This window comes from Neoarius graeffei, chromosome 14, assembly GCF_027579695.1.
Source record: "Neoarius graeffei isolate fNeoGra1 chromosome 14, fNeoGra1.pri, whole genome shotgun sequence".
Classification (NCBI taxonomy): domain Eukaryota; kingdom Metazoa; phylum Chordata; class Actinopteri; order Siluriformes; family Ariidae; genus Neoarius; species Neoarius graeffei.
The window spans coordinates 47,453,447-47,471,366 of NC_083582.1; the positions used below are offsets into that span (position 1 = coordinate 47,453,447).

Here is a 17,920-nt window from a genome sequence, read left to right on the forward strand (position 1 = left end):
CATCTGAGGTCAGATCGGCCTAAGCAATCATTTCGTTGCTTTTGTTTTTGTAGATGTCTGACACTTTATAGGTAAATAGGTAATATTTTCTGCAATTCAAATTACAAGGTTCTTATTTAAAAATAAAATTTTGCGATTATATAAACAAACTGGTTTAACTTGGACCATAAATGATTCGTAATGCTCCTTAAATAGATTAGACTATCGAATTCCAATGCCTCTAGTGCTGAACCGTTACTGATGTTTACTTTTTGAAGCTCGTCTTTTTGTAAAGGTCTTAATTATTTGAGTTGACGTTAAACTAGAGAAAAGTACAATCATGAAGTTATATTAACAATTTCTGTGATATGTAAATAAAAACACTCTTTTTGAATTCACTGGGACATAATAAGCCTTTGTAAAGCAAGACATTGTAAAACAGACAAGTTTACTGACATAGATCTTCCTGTTGTAGGCATTTTATTTCTTTGAGATTGGATAATCATGAATTAACTCAGTAGTACAATAATTAAGTTGCATTCATAAGGTTTTATGTAGAGTTTTCCTAAAGACAAACACATTTCGTTATGCCCTTTACGATGTAATGTCGCTTTTGTGAAGCAAGGCACTGTAAAAAGCAGGGCATTTCCTGGAATATACTGTGTTATATTTCTAACGAACATCGAAAATACGGTATTTTACGCCCGTCGAGAGGGTTACTGCAAAAGTCTGTCAACCATACACTTTCAGTATATTGTCTGCTATTTTTGTCGTCCCCACACGTTTCTTCTTGGTTTTTTTTTATTTTGAGCGGTACTTGCATCGTACAATTGGAACTATGTAAATATATTTATATGTAATATGGGAATTAAAAGGGGTTTTATATACATTGGGGATCCCATCCAGTGCAACAAGAGTCCCCCTCCCTTAATGCTATTCTATTGGCTGAGATGCTCAGGATTGGTCAGACAATGATCAGCTGGTGCGTTTCCCTACTCGCTCACATTGGCACCTCGCCACCCCCCTTCGGCTAAAACCAAACCTCGCATAAAGTAATGGCAAAACACACTTGGACTATAAAACACAACAAATCATAACACTCGCACAATAACAGTGGCCACCCAATGAGTTCCTACTTCGTCAACTCAACTTTTCCCGTGTCTCTTGGCGGGGGACAGGATTCTTTTCTGAATCAGTTACCGTTATATTCTTCTGGATATACCGACACTTTGAGACACTATCCAAGCGCCACTTTCGGAGCGAGCAATGTCCAGGAGAAGGTGTACTCCAATTCATACTACCAGCAAGCTAGCGGGGTGTTCGGGAGAAGCGGGTCAGGCGCAGCTTGCGATTACGCGGCGTCCAGCATCTATAGAGAGACAGAGCGCTCATCGTGTCCTCTCGGAGGGTTGGAGGAGTCGTTGGCTCTACCACAGGGGCATAGCAAGACGGAGGGCTCGGAGCACACTTCAGACACTTATTCCTACAGCGAAACCAAGCCCTGTGCTCCCGTTTACCCGTGGATGCAGAGGATGAACTCGTGTAGCGGTAAGTCTCATCTGCATCTTGTTTATTTAGTGCATTTTAGAGGTTTGTGGCAAAATTAAATGTATATTTTCCATGAAAACATATACTAGGCTACAGACTGTCACTTTGCATAAAATACTTCCCATGTGCATCTGTATGGATCATGAACTTTGCCCTTTCAGACAAATCCAAAATAATTGGTTCAATCTTATGTTAGTGACAGGGGTATTTAATTTTAGAAGGACGTCTTTCCTTAGTTAAATATGGAACTTTTAATGAAATAAATACTACTACTACTACTACTACTACTACTACTACTACTACTACTACTAATAATAATAATAGTAGTAGTAGTAGTAGTAATGGAATTTATTTCATTTATTTCATCAGACTCTATGTGTTAACACAATTCATATCTTTTCTCCCCCTTTTTGACAGGCATTCCTGGAACCACTGGCCGCAGGGGTCGTCAGACATACACACGATTTCAGACTCTTGAGTTGGAAAAAGAGTTCCATTTTAATAGATATTTGACCAGAAGGCGAAGGATTGAAATTTCGCATGCTCTCTGTCTAACAGAGCGACAGATAAAGATCTGGTTCCAGAATCGGAGAATGAAATGGAAGAAGGAGAATAAAGTAATGAACTCTGAAAAGACCAGCGAAGAGGAGGATGGTGGGAAGACGGGATAGACGATCTCGATATGCACTGTGTTGTAAATAATAAACAAGTCCAATATTTTTACCCACAATACATAGGCTATAGTATTTTCATGTAGATGTACGAATTTAGTCAAACAAAACGGTTATCTATTTAAGGCTTTGTTAAAGTGCAAAAGCTAGAAACCCTGTCAAAGTTGTAAAACATACATCTTTCTAATTTCTGTAATTTTCGCCCCATTGTGTACTATTTTCCGCCATTAGATCGATTTTATTATCTGGCATAAAATGAATGGCTGAATTTTCACACTCTTCCTTCAACAACCGAGAACGGGCTCATAGTGAAGGCTAAGGGTGACAGGTCTTACTGTTGACGTATTGGACATTGTTTAAACGTTCTCGTGTGTAATTTATTTTGTTCGTTATGCTTGTGTTTGTGGATGCACTGATAAAAATGTGAACTTTGTTAGCAATGCCATTTTGCCAATAAAATATGTTTAATCACGACTATTTATTCGCTTGTGTGTGCTGCAATGTCAAAAGCAATGCTGTTATGTAGGATAAAATACAAGTCTTTTAAATATTTCAGATGTATTATGCAGAAGAGACAAACTTCTAACGTAGGATAGACGCGAGAGCGTAATTTAAACCGTGGTTTGGTTGCATTGAACTCAGTGCCATGTACGTAACTGGATTAATTTAAACTACTTGAGCAGTGTGTATCCTGCTTTGTTGTTGTTGTTGTTTTTTTTTTAAATATATTTTTTCATTAGACATAGCAGAATATGAATAAAATGTGAGAGACCACGGCTGCACTTGTCAGAAAGTTTCTATGTGTTTGTAAATACCTAAGGGGGCACGCCCAGTTTCTTAGTGATAAAGGAAAATATACAATAATGATTTTTGTTTTCCAGAATTGTATGGGCATGTTGCAAAGAATATGCTTTGATATAGGCTTATTAGTGAAGTGGTGTGCCCTGAGATCTGCTAAAGAGGTGCAGGTGTTTGGGCATTTTGCAGTTCTCCCGGTAGGTGACGCCCTCTGCTAACATGGGATGCGGCGCGCAGCGGGGAGGCACCATTGAGTTGAATCTAACGATCATCATTTCGTCATCATTTGTAACCACAGAGCATGAATTACCTCTTGAAGTCATCAGAGAGAATTTACGACTGGTCAACAAAGGCACGTGATGCCCTAACGCGCTCCCATATTTGGCCGCATACTTGGCAAAAACGAAGTACAGTGCATTGCTATAATTCATTTTTACATCATAAATTGGGCTGCGCAGGATTTTAACGACCGAGATCTGCTCATCGAGACCGTTTTTAAAGAATATCCAAATGAGCTCCTATTTTCTAAACTCCTTCTCAGGGCGCTATCCGAATGGGTCCGACTATCAGTTACTAAATTATGGGACTAACGGCGCAATGAACGGCTCTTACCGGGACTCTACGGGCATGCATTCCGGCTCTTTCGGTTACACCTACAATGGGATCGACCTTAGTGTAAATCGTTCTAACAACAATGCCCACTTCGGTACGGTTGGAGATAACGGCCGTGCTTTCCAGAACCCGGGCACGGACACCCGGTACCGTCAAACGAGCTGCTCGCTTGCTTCTCCAGACGCCCTTCCCTGCACCAACAGCGACAGCCTCAACCTGAAAGGTACCTCTGGCTCCTCTGACCAGACCACGACCGGGGGCAACAGTGCACTCACCGCCAACAGCAGCAATCTCAGCAGCAACAACACACACTTTGCAGAAACGGACGAAGCCAACATCTCTTCGGAGCCGGAGGAAGGCGCGCAAGCTAACCATGCCACTCCACGCACGCAGAAGCAAGAACCCGCGGCGCCTTCCACTACAACACCCGGGGACGGCCAAACACCACAAATCTTCCCATGGATGCGGAAACTTCACATTAGCCACGGTATAAACATTTCCATTGCTTTGAATTATACAGGTTTAATGTTCCTGAATGAACGTCACCTTGTTTCCGAAACTGACAAGACAGAAGCACTAAGATGAAGTCAACAAAATAATACAAATAAAATGTTTAATATATCGCCTATGAATTAGATAAAATATCGTATTATAGCTATACATAAACAATTCCGCTCTATTTCGCCTTTTCCCAGTCCATTTGCAGGCTATGTAGAGGGTTAGATCCAACAAATAGCATAATATTTCCAACAGTGATGAAAAACATGGAACGCTAAAAGTCATAAGCAGGGTATTAGTTCAAGACAACCTCTTTGAAGTGATAAAATCATAACTGGTAAATGACTTCTTTAAGATATTATCTTCCATAATCTTATGGATGCTAGTGCAGGTGCGATATAGTGACTGTTTCTGGAGTCTAGTACTCTCGATTTTTTTTTTGTTGCTATTATAACTAAAGGGTATTGTCTTTTTTTTTTTGTCTTTGTCCGTGCCATAGATATGACTGGACCTGATGGGAAACGGGCTCGAACTGCCTACACACGCTATCAAACGCTAGAGCTGGAGAAAGAGTTCCATTTCAATAGGTATCTGACCCGGAGGAGGAGGATAGAGATAGCCCACGCTCTCTGCCTCACCGAGAGGCAAATTAAAATATGGTTCCAGAATAGGAGGATGAAATGGAAAAAGGACAACAAGCTGAAAAGCATGAGTCTTGCTACGGGAGGAAGCGCCTTTCAAAACTGATTGAATTTGTTGAGAATATTCAACTACTGTTCTAGCACTGCACCTTTCTGCTTGTCATTATCAGGCGTCATTTCTCTGTGTGACTGGTGTAACACGAATTGTCAACCGTTGAGTATTGTTCTATCCCATGCCATAGGGCTACACAGTTAAGAGCCGCCGTAACTTAAGTGTAAATGCTACGTATCAAGTTTATACTTTCGTGGAAGAAAGCATGTTCCATGTAAGCTCTTTGTGCGCAACTTTAAACATGTAAAAGGAATATTGTACAGTATCAACGCGAACTACCTATATCATCTAGTCAGAAAAAAAAACTTTGTTGTATTCTTATGAACTTGTATAGGGACGTCAGTGTAGACTGTTTTCCAGTTTTGCAGGACATTTATGCTTGTGCCGCGTTTATTAATTTCTTGGATAGCATTGTTACACTGCAAAAAGAAATCCTCTATATTCGCACTTAGGCTACCTTTATGTACTTTATGTTGCATCTAAAACATTTCTGGACTGGATTTTGTGTCCATGACGAGTGAAATATGTTTGATGTACAGTTGTGACCAATATTTTATTTGTACAATGTGAGTGGTGAACGTTCCGTGTTAAAAAAAAAAAGTTAAGAAATGTTTTAACGTTGATATGCTGGGAATTTTGCCAGCCGGCATTTTTTTCTATTTGTGTCTCGATTAAAAATGGTTGATGAATCTAATTTGAAAAATAAAATTTCTTTTAGTCTCAAAATGCTTTAGTGTCTCTTTGTACATCAATACACCTGCAGTTACCTCCACAGTAGGTCACCACTCTCGTTCAATTCACACATTCACTGTTTACAGTTATTATCCTATTAATATCATCTATATGTAGGCCTACCAATGGCTAAAGCAGACGAGACTAAATTCCTTTATGTCTGAGTTATGACTTTGACATGGAGCCATAGGGCGCAATATTTCATTCTGTTTCCGATTCTTTTAGTCCATATCGCGCATACTATTGCCATATCACTGGGTTATTAGACTTTTCAAAAGAGATATCACACCTAACATGATTTTTTTACAGCATGTGTCCAATAATTATTGAACCTGTGAACTTACCTCTTAAATGGTCAAATCAGTGGAAGTCTTACGAATAGTTTATATATTGTATTAGTTATTACATCAGAAATACAGCTTCGACTTCCCTAAGTGATTTCATTTCGCCAAGTCCAGTCTATAACATAGACATGTCCTTCTCTGTATCGCTAAACAAGTCACGTGAGGTCCATAAAGTTAGTTTTATGGTTTTGGGGGTTGACAATGTGCGACATAATTCACATTCTTGAATGAAAGTGACGGTTTCACTGCTTCAGCGGGATTCTAAAGGTTGTGGACGGTGTGTGATATGCTCTTAGTCAGTTACCTTCGGCCACTCAAAATGTCATACACTCACTTGGCTACTCACTGTTATTTTTCTGTTGGATTGGGGCAAGACATCTCAGAGTAAGTTTTCATTTATTCATTAATTGTCAGTTTGCAAAGAGTTGGATTGTTTTAGCTAATAATAAGGGGGGGGGGGGGGGGGGATAGACTGTATTATTAGGCCCAAAATATTTTGATGCAAATTCTGTCAGAAGATTCAATGTGATGCCATCAAGCAAGTTGGATTTTAATGCTGCGGATATCATTTTAAGGGCTGCGGATATAATTTGTATATAATAATCATTTACAGCCTATATATAAAACACAGGTTAGAAATGTGCTTGGAAACACAGTAGGCCTATTCATGCCAACATTTGCCTCCCTCCTTTTTGTAAATAAACTGTTCATATATTGAAGAAATTTGAATGCCTTTTAAAAAAAAAACACAGGTACTAAATTCCTTTATTGTAACTCAAGTTAGTTTTGTCTAACAGATAACCAAAACGTAAACTACCGTGGCAGCAAAACAGAATTAAATAGGCTAATAAAGCATTGACAAAATTTTTAAATGTATTTTCTATTGTCATTTCGAGAGTCTGGAAGAGGATAAATGCAATCGTATTGCTGTATTTTTTTTAATTTTTTTTATTTTTGTGAAATTTGATGAAACTGAATGGACTGAAAACATGAGGTAACTGTGCCAAATTTCTCGCGATAAACACGGTCGCGCGATTCATAACTATTAAAATCTCATTGTACTCCTATAATGTGTTTTGCATATTGATAGGGGTAATCTGTGCGCTGTTCCCATCAATTATTCATGGGGAAGGGATCACTGCGAGGTCAAGAGACTAGTGCTGAACACAGAGACACACACAGTGCCAAGCTGCCACTACAACAAATGCAGGCTTAGGAAATAGACGCTAGGCTTCCATCACATATACTGAGGTTCATTAGAAACCTTTGAATCCTTGTCATATTGTCAGTATTCATATTTACTTTACTGGACTAAAAATAAAAATTACAAAAAAAAAAAAAATATATATATATATATATGAAGCATTCGAAGAATTATCGTCTATAGTCGATCATTATCCCTAAGCAAAATGATCTGATATCCATAAATAAGTTATCATTTTATATTTCATGCAAAACCTCTTAAATCTCGCAAAAACTCCAAAGCAAATCAGTGCCAGTCTGGTTTAGATGCTGCCCTTGACTGATGTAACGCTCCTGCGTGACCAGCAGAGCTCGCCTTACTCCGAGGTCCTGCTCACTCTGTCCTTCTTTCACTCAAACACCGAAGATTTTGTTGCAGAAAATCCTATTTATATAAACCCAGGCAATACCAACAGGTTCGGCTATCCGAGCCGAGGAGACTCTAACTTAATATAACTTACACATATGAACTGCAAGTTCATAATAGTAAGGAGATGGTAAGAAGAACAGCAACAACACTGTGATCTTGTATATCAAAAGGCATACATAGTAGTATTTAAGATGTAAAAGTACAGTTAGACTTACAAAGCTGGCGAGTATCGTTTTTCTTTAAAATGCTCTTATACCAACAAATTAATCTAAGCCACATTGCTCTGAGCAAATTAATAGGAATTGGGTTCATCTTGAGGTCACCTAGAGACTGCATGATTTTATTCCACTTTACAACAAATGCACATGCTGGAATACGTAAAGCTCTGAGTGCAGTAAATTGAAGGCAAGCTGAAAAACATATTATACAAACATGTTCCAACTTTAAGCTTTTTGTAAAATGTTAAGCTTTTGTACAACCATAATTATACCTTACACTTTAAATTGAACAGATATGAATCTGATTTATTGCTGCTAAAAATATATTCCTTAGGATGCCACTAACCTTATATATTTTGTATGGAGAGTTACCACAGAATAATAAAAGATCAGAGAATGAAGATACAGGATTTCCGCATGCAGTTTATCAATAATGTTTCACTTCTAAGTTGTCCTGAATTTTTGTATTGTTATGGAAAGGATCTTTAGTGTCTCGAAAACAGCTCCGTGCATGTGCATCCCTACTGAGAGGAGTATGATGTGTATCAAGGCACACTAAAGATAAAACTGGGAAAATAATTTGCGCGGATATGCTCAACAAAAAGTATTTGCGCAGAAACAACGAATCTGGACAGTAACCTGATTCTATAATTTCTATATTGTGGTCAGACTATCTTATAGTTTTGTACCATGCTGATGATACAATCATATCAGTCTTGGAAAGTGTTGTAGCTATGTAACTATACTAATATAATCTGTGGGAAGAACACTCCTTGACCATACAGGCTATGTACTCTAACTGAAGCGTGTATGTTTATAATACTTCCTTTGTCACCAACTCGTCCCAGGTTTATATCCCTCAATTAGCATCATCTGCGATATCTGTCATCTATATATACCCTGTAGATCCGAATTTGTGTGAAAAAGATCTTTATTCGCAAATTCGTGTCTTGGGGAATATGTAGTTGATGTAAGCTCAGCGTCGAACTGGAAGACTGAATAGCTATGCGCTGGATTCTTCTATCCATTTCTTTTCTCTTTTTTTCAAACATTTTGCTGGATTTGCTGGAGGACGCGTTTGAAATCCAGCGAGACGCAAATGCAAGTCAAATGTAATTTCATTCTTTTCTAATATGCCATTGTGAACCTTGCTGGGCTGCTGATACAATACATTTTTAAAATGTGTATTGAACTGAGATTAAAGGAGGTGACAGGGTACGGGCCTTTCTGTCCAAACAGCCAAAAACTGACCTAAAGCAGGCATAATGGAGAAGCTGATGCTCTGTCTGAGACATGGTCCAGTAGGTTCGGTTGTCCTCCTATTTAGATTTTCCTATTCCTCTTCCAGGTTAATTTCCAGACTAATTCAAATTTTACCTGCACGTCTTGGTTAACTATTAGGGTGGGTTAGGATGATTTAACCTGTTCACTGGTTGTTAAGTTTTAAGTAACTATATTTCAGATTATATGTTGCAGTATTGCCTCCATGCAATTCTGAAAAGTAATATTTATTTGTCTTCGCTTTCTTTTCAGGAAAGAGCAAATGTGTGTCTGGAAAGCAGGTATGAAAGAGTCCTACACCACATTAAAAAATTGTCATGACGAGTCTCCCCTTGAAAAAAGGGTAAAAGAGAAAAATGTTGCAGCGCAGGTATATATTGCAAACAGTCCATTAAAAAAATGCATTAGACTTTTTGGACATCCGTTGCTCCATGTTACTTTTATAAGGGCGATATTTGGGTTCGACCACGGAGCAAAAGCTAAGTGTATGAGATATAGACGATAAAATGATGGTGCAGCTGATAATTTTAAAAACAGAAACGTCATGAGCACCGGAAAGTTTCTCGGTTGTCACAGGAGGATGGTGTGTGTGTGTGTGAGAAACAAAACCTCCATTACAACCGAGGGAAAAAAAAATACACGCGTCAGGTGACCTGCGTGTCATCTGTATAAGACGCTAGTATGAAGAGCCTTTAAGATGAACATAACCAGTAGGCATACAGTAACTACTTCTGACTTATCACAAATCTGCATCTGAAATAAACAATAGATTGTTAGGTTTACCTGTCAACACTGACAGAGTAGATGAGAGCAATGCAGTTTTGAATTTCTGGCAAATTACAGGTTTATTGTTGTGTGCCAGACTGAAGTTTTAGCCTAAATGTACGCCGTATGGACTTAATCCTCTCTGTAGTAATAATAATAATAATAATAATAATAATAATAATATGCGCAATTATGTGACTTAAATGCATTTTAACGTGTCACACGATATTCCTAAAGTTACAAACCCCAGGTACAAACCTAGCATTTGTTTATCTTTATTATGAAATTATATTTTGCATTTATAGTCATTTTCACATTCCACTTTGTAAGATCATAAACAGAAAAGAAAAGAAAAGAAAAGAAAAGAAAAGAAAAGAAAAGAAAAGAAAAGAAAAGAGAAAAGAAACAGTAACAGGAAAATTGATAGGGATGGGGAAAAGGAGAGACATAAAATGGTGCAGATAGGAATAGTCAAGGGGATAGAAATGTCCAGTGACCTATGTGACTACTAGGGTACAGTGATTAATAGAATTTTAGGGAGCACTAGTAGACCAGTACTGGAGGAATAAAAAGCTTTAAACGTGAGGAGTGGGCTTTAAATCGACACTGGCAGCCAGTTGGCTATGGGCTAACTGATGGACAATGGACAATTTGAGGTCCTTGAATTCTGAATAAGTATTTTTTTTGGTATGCAAATGAAAAGGGGATTGCAGTAATCAAACTACATGGTTATGAGGTTAGATATTAACCCGTCTGCGCAAAGAGTGTGGGTGCAAGAGAATGGAACGCAGCAGATTTACTTGAGAGATCAAAGGCTTCCTGTCCAATAAGGAATTGATCTGAAGACCACCACTAGACGGCGATTACAACAGACTAGACATCAACAATTTCAGACAGATATCTGGTTCAACATTTTAACATCGTGTTGACTGAGTTTTTCAGGATCACGAGTTTGTTCTGCTAAAATTACAGTTTTAAGATTTAGAATCACTTTACACTGACATCTTCGTTTGCTGTTCTATTGTTCAGTTGTGGAGAGAGACAGACATATAGATTATTTTGTAATACACTAAAATTACTAATTTATATTACACCAATATAGAAAATACATGAATGGGCTTGTTATTAACATCAAGTTGTGGTATTAAAAGGGTAATTATGCACGCCCCAATATAATAAATCTAAACATAAATTAAAAGATAAAGCAGAAAATGTGATAGCACAATTCTTCCATTTGAAAACATAGGCTAATTAAATAATACAAGTTTATAAACTGTGGAATGGCGAGACAAAGAGATGAGACAATGTCATGTAACTGGTATGAGGGTAAATAAGAGTGTCATTGTCTTCTTAATATGTTTGCTTGCGCTGATGAAAGAAGATGGCTTAGTAGTTTTGTTATTTTGTCCAGTTTGTCGATAGTGCTTTAGAACAGCTTTCTAATCTTGCTTAATTTTTGTTTGATCCGCAGTTCAATTGATATCGATTGCTTACTCTGAGGCACAGCGCTATTTGCCTGGGTCAGCTCTTGCGCTGAGGTCTTTTGCTCCCCTCTCGGCTGTTTGGCTATCTAATGATCTGCTGTTTCCAGCCCAGGCTTCAGGGTGTGGAGTTGAAAGTAGCCTACATGAGCGACAACACCATCCTGTGCTCCTCGATAGGCCTACAAGTTTAGTGTGTGTTTGGTATCTAGGCTATGTGCTCATGTTACTGTCCATTCCTTCCAGTCTTGTTCTTTACAAATTGCGATTTTTATGTTTTGATATTGTTGGATAATATTTTGAATGGATAATATGATTAATGAGTTCTTTCTTTTTTAGGTGCTATACTATTATCTGCCTGAGGTTCTCCTCAAGGTTTCCGGCGGAAGAGTTGGCTGGTGAGTATAAGAGATTGTTATTTTCAACTGAATTAACTGACAGGTATAATTTGGTTGCTGTTAAAAGATATTTCCTATTCCAGTTTTCCCAGATAGGAGGGACGAGACTGGGAAATCAAACCAGTGTCAAATTAAAACGTTGTATCATTATATGGCAAGGTTTAAGGAACAAAATTGCTGGCAGTTTGATAACGAAGTTTACAGAGACATAAAGGTCTGTCAGCTCGCTACGTCTTGCTTATGTATAGCTACTGTTGATAGACTTCATAAACACAGCGAATACCAGGGTCCATCATTCAGTCTTTTTTGATTAGACAGCACATAGCCTTCAGTAATATTTTGATAGCACATAGCCTTCAGTAATATTTAGTGATTATTCTGATCAGGCAGAAAAAAAAGGATGCTGCTAAAAACCGGCTGATTGTGTGGATTCAGAACAAACCTACAGCAGCGCAATAAGGGAGCAGCACTGAAATAGACTCAGTCAGTTTGTGAATGGCGGATATGTCCGTGTGATTTATCGCCATATTACTTGAGCTCGGGTTCACGACGAGTTCAGCAGCCTTTGTTCCTCCTTCAGCGTAGTCGCTCTGTCTTTTCTTTTCCTCATTTGTTACAATACGACCGATTCTGCACTACTTCTGTCACCATGAACACAACTGAGAATATGCCTGAGTCTGTCTAAAAGCGTTATTTTTCAGTGAACATCCATTTTAAATAACTATGAATTCCACTTTTCCAGTTTTCTTATTTGGTGTGATTTCTTTTGGGATTTTAAATAAAACCGTTTATTTATTTATAGTTCGATGTCGCCTCTTTACTGTTTATACAGTGTGTGTGTGTGTGTGTGTGTGTGTGTGTGTGTGTGTGTGTGTGTGTGTGTGTGTGTGTGAAATGTTTTCTATTTTTTCTTGATTCGTATTCTGCATTAATTCGTTTAAATTTAAAGGCATTTATACAAGATTCATGTGCGTTCAGCACATTTTGGATAAGATTATCAGTTAATCTTGATTTTCCCTCAGCTATCCTTTATTATTTATTGATTTAAAACTGTGATTTTTTTCATCTCGATTTAAATGTATTAATTTGACAGACATTTTATTTCATAAGCTGTAAATTACACCCAATGTTTGTAAACTGTAGTTCTTGACAATAAAAGCATTCCCGTTGATTATTGTCAATAATGGTTATAAATTAAGTATATGATTTATGCACATTTGTTATGTGTACCAGAAGTTCTTGTTGGCTTTTTTACGCGTAAATAATATCTTATCAGTTCTAGCTTGACCAGGAACTACAGTATATCATTTGAATTATGAAATAAGTTCATTTATTTATATTTATTTAAAAAAAGCATATGGTATTATCATACTCACATCCTGGTCCTTTATTTCGTTTGTAGAATATTTTAGGCAAAATACCATAGCCTAATTAGTACACTATTTTTCAGTAAAATTGTTTTCCATATCCATATAATGTCCTCTTTCAGTTATGAAGATTGATTTTTGTGACTTCATTCATACTCGGCCTTGTTGCGACCTTTTAGGTCTCCCACCAAGAGGCCTCTATCACGAATCTGTCACGTGACGTAAGTTTCGCCAGAAGCTCTACACAATGCAAAACAAGACGGACAACATCAACAGCTCATTATTGGGCAGTGACTCGTTTAAGGGTGACGACACATTTGGATACAGTGATACGACACAAGTTTCACTCTCTGTGGCACTGCGGGAAAACGACCAAGAGATGAATGCTTGCTCATTACCGAAGGCTGCCATGGATGACACTCGGCACTGCACTCCAAGTGAACTTTATCGAAGCTATCCAGAATCACCCCTCCTATCCATGACAGGAGAAGCTCACAGCTTCTCAGTCGGGGACCTTACTATCGACAGCAAACTGGTCTTTCCCTGGATGACAGACTCTATGAAAAAATTCAAGCAGAAACATCACAGCTTCTGCGATGGATCCATCTGTGGTGGGTACAAATGGTTTGTTGTAGTAAGCTATATGGCAAATGGAAATCAATGTACAAAACGTGTTTAACAATAACAGCGAGACACCGCATGATCGCCATACAGTCAATACACCTAAGTGAAATGATTAGTTAATTCTAAGGCATGTCCTTGGTTGGATCAGGCATATTGGGTGCATAGCATGGCTCCCAGAATTAGATTTGAGGGCCCTTCCTTGAACTTTTCATACAAGTGACAAAAGGCATATGAACGTAGTGGAATTATTAGTGACTGAAATGTCTGTACTTGTTATTTTTTCTTTTGCTTGCAGTTAATGCTTTCTTACTTCATTTCTTCTGCAGCAGAGAGTCGACCCGATGGCTCAGTTGGCTGTAAAAGGACGCGCACATCGTACACCAGTAATCAGCTGCTGGAGCTGGAGAAAGAGTTCCACTTTAATCACTACCTCGGCAAACCGCGACGCCTCGAGATGGCCAACCTACTGAAGCTTAGCGAAAGACAGATCAAGATATGGTTTCAGAACCGCAGGATGAGGCATAAAAAAGACACAAAGTTGAAAGGAACCGTTCCTCCCCCTTCTCCAAATGCATGTCTTCCATCGTCCCTGCAAATGGACATTAGTGCTTCACTTAAATCACCTACAGGGAATTACATGAATCCCCCATCCGTTAGCAATGCTCGAAATGATGCATGCTGTATGAGCCAGATTTTCAGAAATTCCAAGGGTCATTGGCCTTCCGCGCAAAAACACAGACCTACAAATGACCAATACTGTCGAAGGCTAAATGATGGATCTGCTTTCACCTCTCGTAGCCAAGGCTGTTTCGATAATGTTGAGGGTAACTGTGAAAATATTATAGCGTTCTCCGAGTCCCAAATGCGCAGGCTTAGTCATCTTAGGTCTCATAACATGACTGGTCAGCAGAGAGCAAGTCTAAATCACAGAGCATGGCCCCTGACTTACCCCAGTGAACAGTGAAAGCAATCAACCGGCTAGAACCCTTTTACGCACAAAAAGCGCACTTTATTTACAAAAACAGACTGGTTAAGCTTTCTTTAATATTACTTCTATTCACATAAAACAAAATTTCGTGTGTGCCAGTTGTAACAGTGCAATATTCATGACATGCAGGATGACATTAAAATTATTTAAAAAATGACAAATATGTAAACAGTATTCAAAATTTTTTTATGCAGCTATAACAGGCTATCTGTTTGGTGTGAGCCCTTGTTGTGTTAATATGCATAATTCTGAAAAGTTTTACGAACTACTTGCAATAAAATCCAAAGTGTTAATTTCCATTTTGTTCACTCTTCCTGTTTTCGTTTAGTCATTTGGTAACTATATTTATTTAAAAAAAAAAAACCCAAAAAACTATCTTCTCATTGAGCACAGATTGCATCTTGGATGTTTCAATACTTTCCTTGTAATGCCCTTCAGAATGATGGCGTCTCTTGGTGCCACTCTCGGTTTTCTTAAAAACAATAAAATAGGCCTCTATGATTCAAATGTTTAGATCTGTACAAGTTGGAACGTCGCGGTTTTTTGGAAACACTGTCCATAAACAAGCAAACTCACGTTCATGTTGAGTAGCTTTCTGTCCATAAATGGTCTATTGCTTTCTCTGCAGTTAACTTGTAGAGAATGCAGCGTAAAGTCTAAAACTGTTCTTATTGCTGTGATAAAAGTTTCATCAGGCGTACTCTGCAATGATGTGCGTTTATGTGACTGAAGAGAAGGTGCCATTCATGTGTTTGTCATGTAAATACGAGTTCACTTGATGGACACTCGCAACGCCCAAACTACCGCTGTAGGTCACACACTATTGGTGGATTTTGGTCACATGATCTGTCACTCAGTTGATATGTAGCCCGACAGAACTTTTGAGGTTTGACATACTGCTTAGAGGTGGTAGGGCACTGGGGTAACACGCCGACATTTATTAACCCCCTTAAACAACTAGAATCGAAAATGAATTCGTACCTTGATTACACTGTTTACAGCCGTGGACCTAACCATATAAATTCAAAAGTTGGATGTTTCGGCCTGGATCAAGAGTACATGCAAAGTGCCAGTGGGAGCACTAATAGTTGTGTTGCTGAGGGGCGGCCAGTTGGAGGGAACCCGTTTACACCGGCGCTGCACGAAACTCAAGGCGTGAACTATGCGCACCAGGCATCCCAGCCATGCCACATTAATTTGGATCTTGTTACAACAGGCCATCAAGTAAACTACGGCAAGCAGAGCCGATCTCACCTGGACTACAGCCATCAGGCTATTCTCAGTCAGGGAGAACAGCACATGTATTTGCCATCCCCTGGCTTTTCTGTGCTAAACATCGGAAACAACAGTAGGACAGCGGCCGAGTCTAGTAGCAGGCCAGGAGAAATCCCTGTCAGTCAATATCCACCGTATCCCTACGGAGAGAAAGAGCAGCAACACCAGTACGGCACGTACAGCAAATATTCCGGCCTAATCCATAATGACAGTGACTCAAAGAACAGCTCCAACCAGGCACAAACTTTCGAGTGGATGAAAGTTAAGAGGAACCCGCCAAAGACAGGTCAGTCGAATCAGGTTTATTCCTCAGTAGTCCCATCTAACAAGATTATGTCAGTGGGACCTGCTTGTCGAATTATGATCATGTGGATTTACTGCTGTTGATTAACATGAAGTGTTTCCCCCCTCACAGTTAAGGTTACTGAATACGGAAGCCACCGACAGCAAAATATTATTCGCACAAATTTCACTACGAAGCAGCTCACCGAGCTGGAAAAGGAGTTCCACTTTAACAAATACCTCACAAGGGCGCGGAGAGTCGAAGTGGCCGCTACACTCGAACTGAATGAGACTCAGGTGAAAATTTGGTTTCAGAATCGCCGAATGAAACAGAAGAAACGCGAGAGAGAAGGAACCGTGCCGGCCATGAAAAGAGCAACAGACTGCTCTGCAGGACAAAACACAAACCGCTCCAGCACCTCATCTCCAGCTGCATCTCCGATCTCAGACTCTTCCAGTGCCAACTGAGGACATTTAATGGCGCACATACTGCATATTACAGTTCTCAGTAATAAGCCATATTGTACACCACAGCGTCCTCCTACATTTTGTGGTGTGATATTAGAAATGTGTTTTATACCTGCATTGTAAAAGAACTTGCATGTTTCAACCTTCTGTCGCTGAGGACAGCTAACTTATTTTTCTGCTACAGACCAAATCTAAAAAAAAAAAAAAAAATCCTGGATTTGTCACTTTTTTGTGTCTACAAGGACATTCTTGCTCTGTGATGATGCATGACACTGCTTTGCAAATAGCCAAAAGTTTATTGGATGTACTACATTTCACTCTGATGTGTAACAGTTGCAATTGGGTGTAATACATTTAACTCTGATGTGTAACTGTTGCAACTCATTGCAATACTATGTGGCTATTTTGAATGAGCAGTTTTATAATTTGCACTAGAAATGTACTTTTGGAGAAAAACGTCATGTGTTCATAGGCTACATATGGGATCACAGTATTAGCCTGACCGATGAAATAGTAATAACTGAATAAAAGTGTTTTATTTTTCTGAAAGTCGTGTATCTATTAATGAAGTGACAACGCACATTGATTCTGCTTTTATTCTTTTTTTTTTTTGATATGTAGAAGCTATGAGAGCTATTATGCTCTAATAAAAGATAATGTCTTTTGTTAAGGGCATTACAATACAATGGGGCTAATTTAAATCAAGGCTACCCCAGTATGTATAGTTTGACAAGAGGAATGTTGCAGTACACCCCGGGTGGCTTCCTATGACCTTTTCACCTCATTGTGCCTGCAGGACTTCTAAACATGTAAACACTCCTGCTTGCTTACTGATATAACACTGAATAGTCTTCCCATTTTACTCATATGTTCCACTGCACCATGTTTGAGACTTATATTTCAATTTTTCACATTTTTCTCTTACCTTCTGCAACATTTCAAGATTTATCAGCCCCACAAGTGCTTGGTGTTTAGTTTTGTGTTAAAAATAATAATAATCCATTTAGGATTTGACATCATTGCATCACGTTTTAGCCTAAATCGTAGGCACATATTTATAATTTAAATATATATTTTAACATATCAAACCAATAGTCCATTAAAGATAAATTCTCAGTAGCCAAATGTATTTTACTTTACAAGTTGTTTTTTTTTTTTTTGGACAAATTGAGCACAGCAGTTCATTCTAAATGAATGTCTTTTACTTAAAAAAATAACCTTGTAGG

The 17,920-nt window shown here is 38.6% G+C and overlaps 3 protein-coding genes across 3 annotated transcripts; all 3 read left to right on the top strand.

Moving 5' to 3' along the window:
• Positions 1 to 1,103: 1,103 nt before the first annotated feature.
• hoxb6b (homeobox B6b) lies at positions 1,104 to 2,198 on the top strand. The gene is made up of 2 exons (XM_060938980.1): positions 1,104 to 1,527; positions 1,945 to 2,198. The coding sequence occupies exons 1-2, from the start codon at positions 1,104 to 1,106 to the stop codon at positions 2,196 to 2,198; spliced, it is 678 nt and encodes a 225-aa protein (XP_060794963.1).
• A 1,308-nt stretch (positions 2,199 to 3,506) lies between these two features.
• Positions 3,507 to 4,853, top strand: hoxb5b (homeobox B5b). The gene is made up of 2 exons (XM_060938981.1): positions 3,507 to 4,095; positions 4,606 to 4,853. The coding sequence occupies exons 1-2, from the start codon at positions 3,507 to 3,509 to the stop codon at positions 4,851 to 4,853; spliced, it is 837 nt and encodes a 278-aa protein (XP_060794964.1).
• A 6,575-nt stretch (positions 4,854 to 11,428) lies between these two features.
• On the top strand, positions 11,429 to 17,243 carry hoxb1b (homeobox B1b). Its single transcript, XM_060939865.1, has 4 exons — positions 11,429 to 11,690; positions 13,237 to 13,668; positions 15,886 to 16,230; positions 16,360 to 17,243. Exons 2-4 carry the CDS (start codon positions 13,305 to 13,307, stop codon positions 16,692 to 16,694), a joined length of 1,044 nt encoding a protein of 347 aa, XP_060795848.1. The 5' UTR covers positions 11,429 to 11,690; positions 13,237 to 13,304; the 3' UTR covers positions 16,695 to 17,243.
• Positions 17,244 to 17,920: the final 677 nt, after the last annotated feature.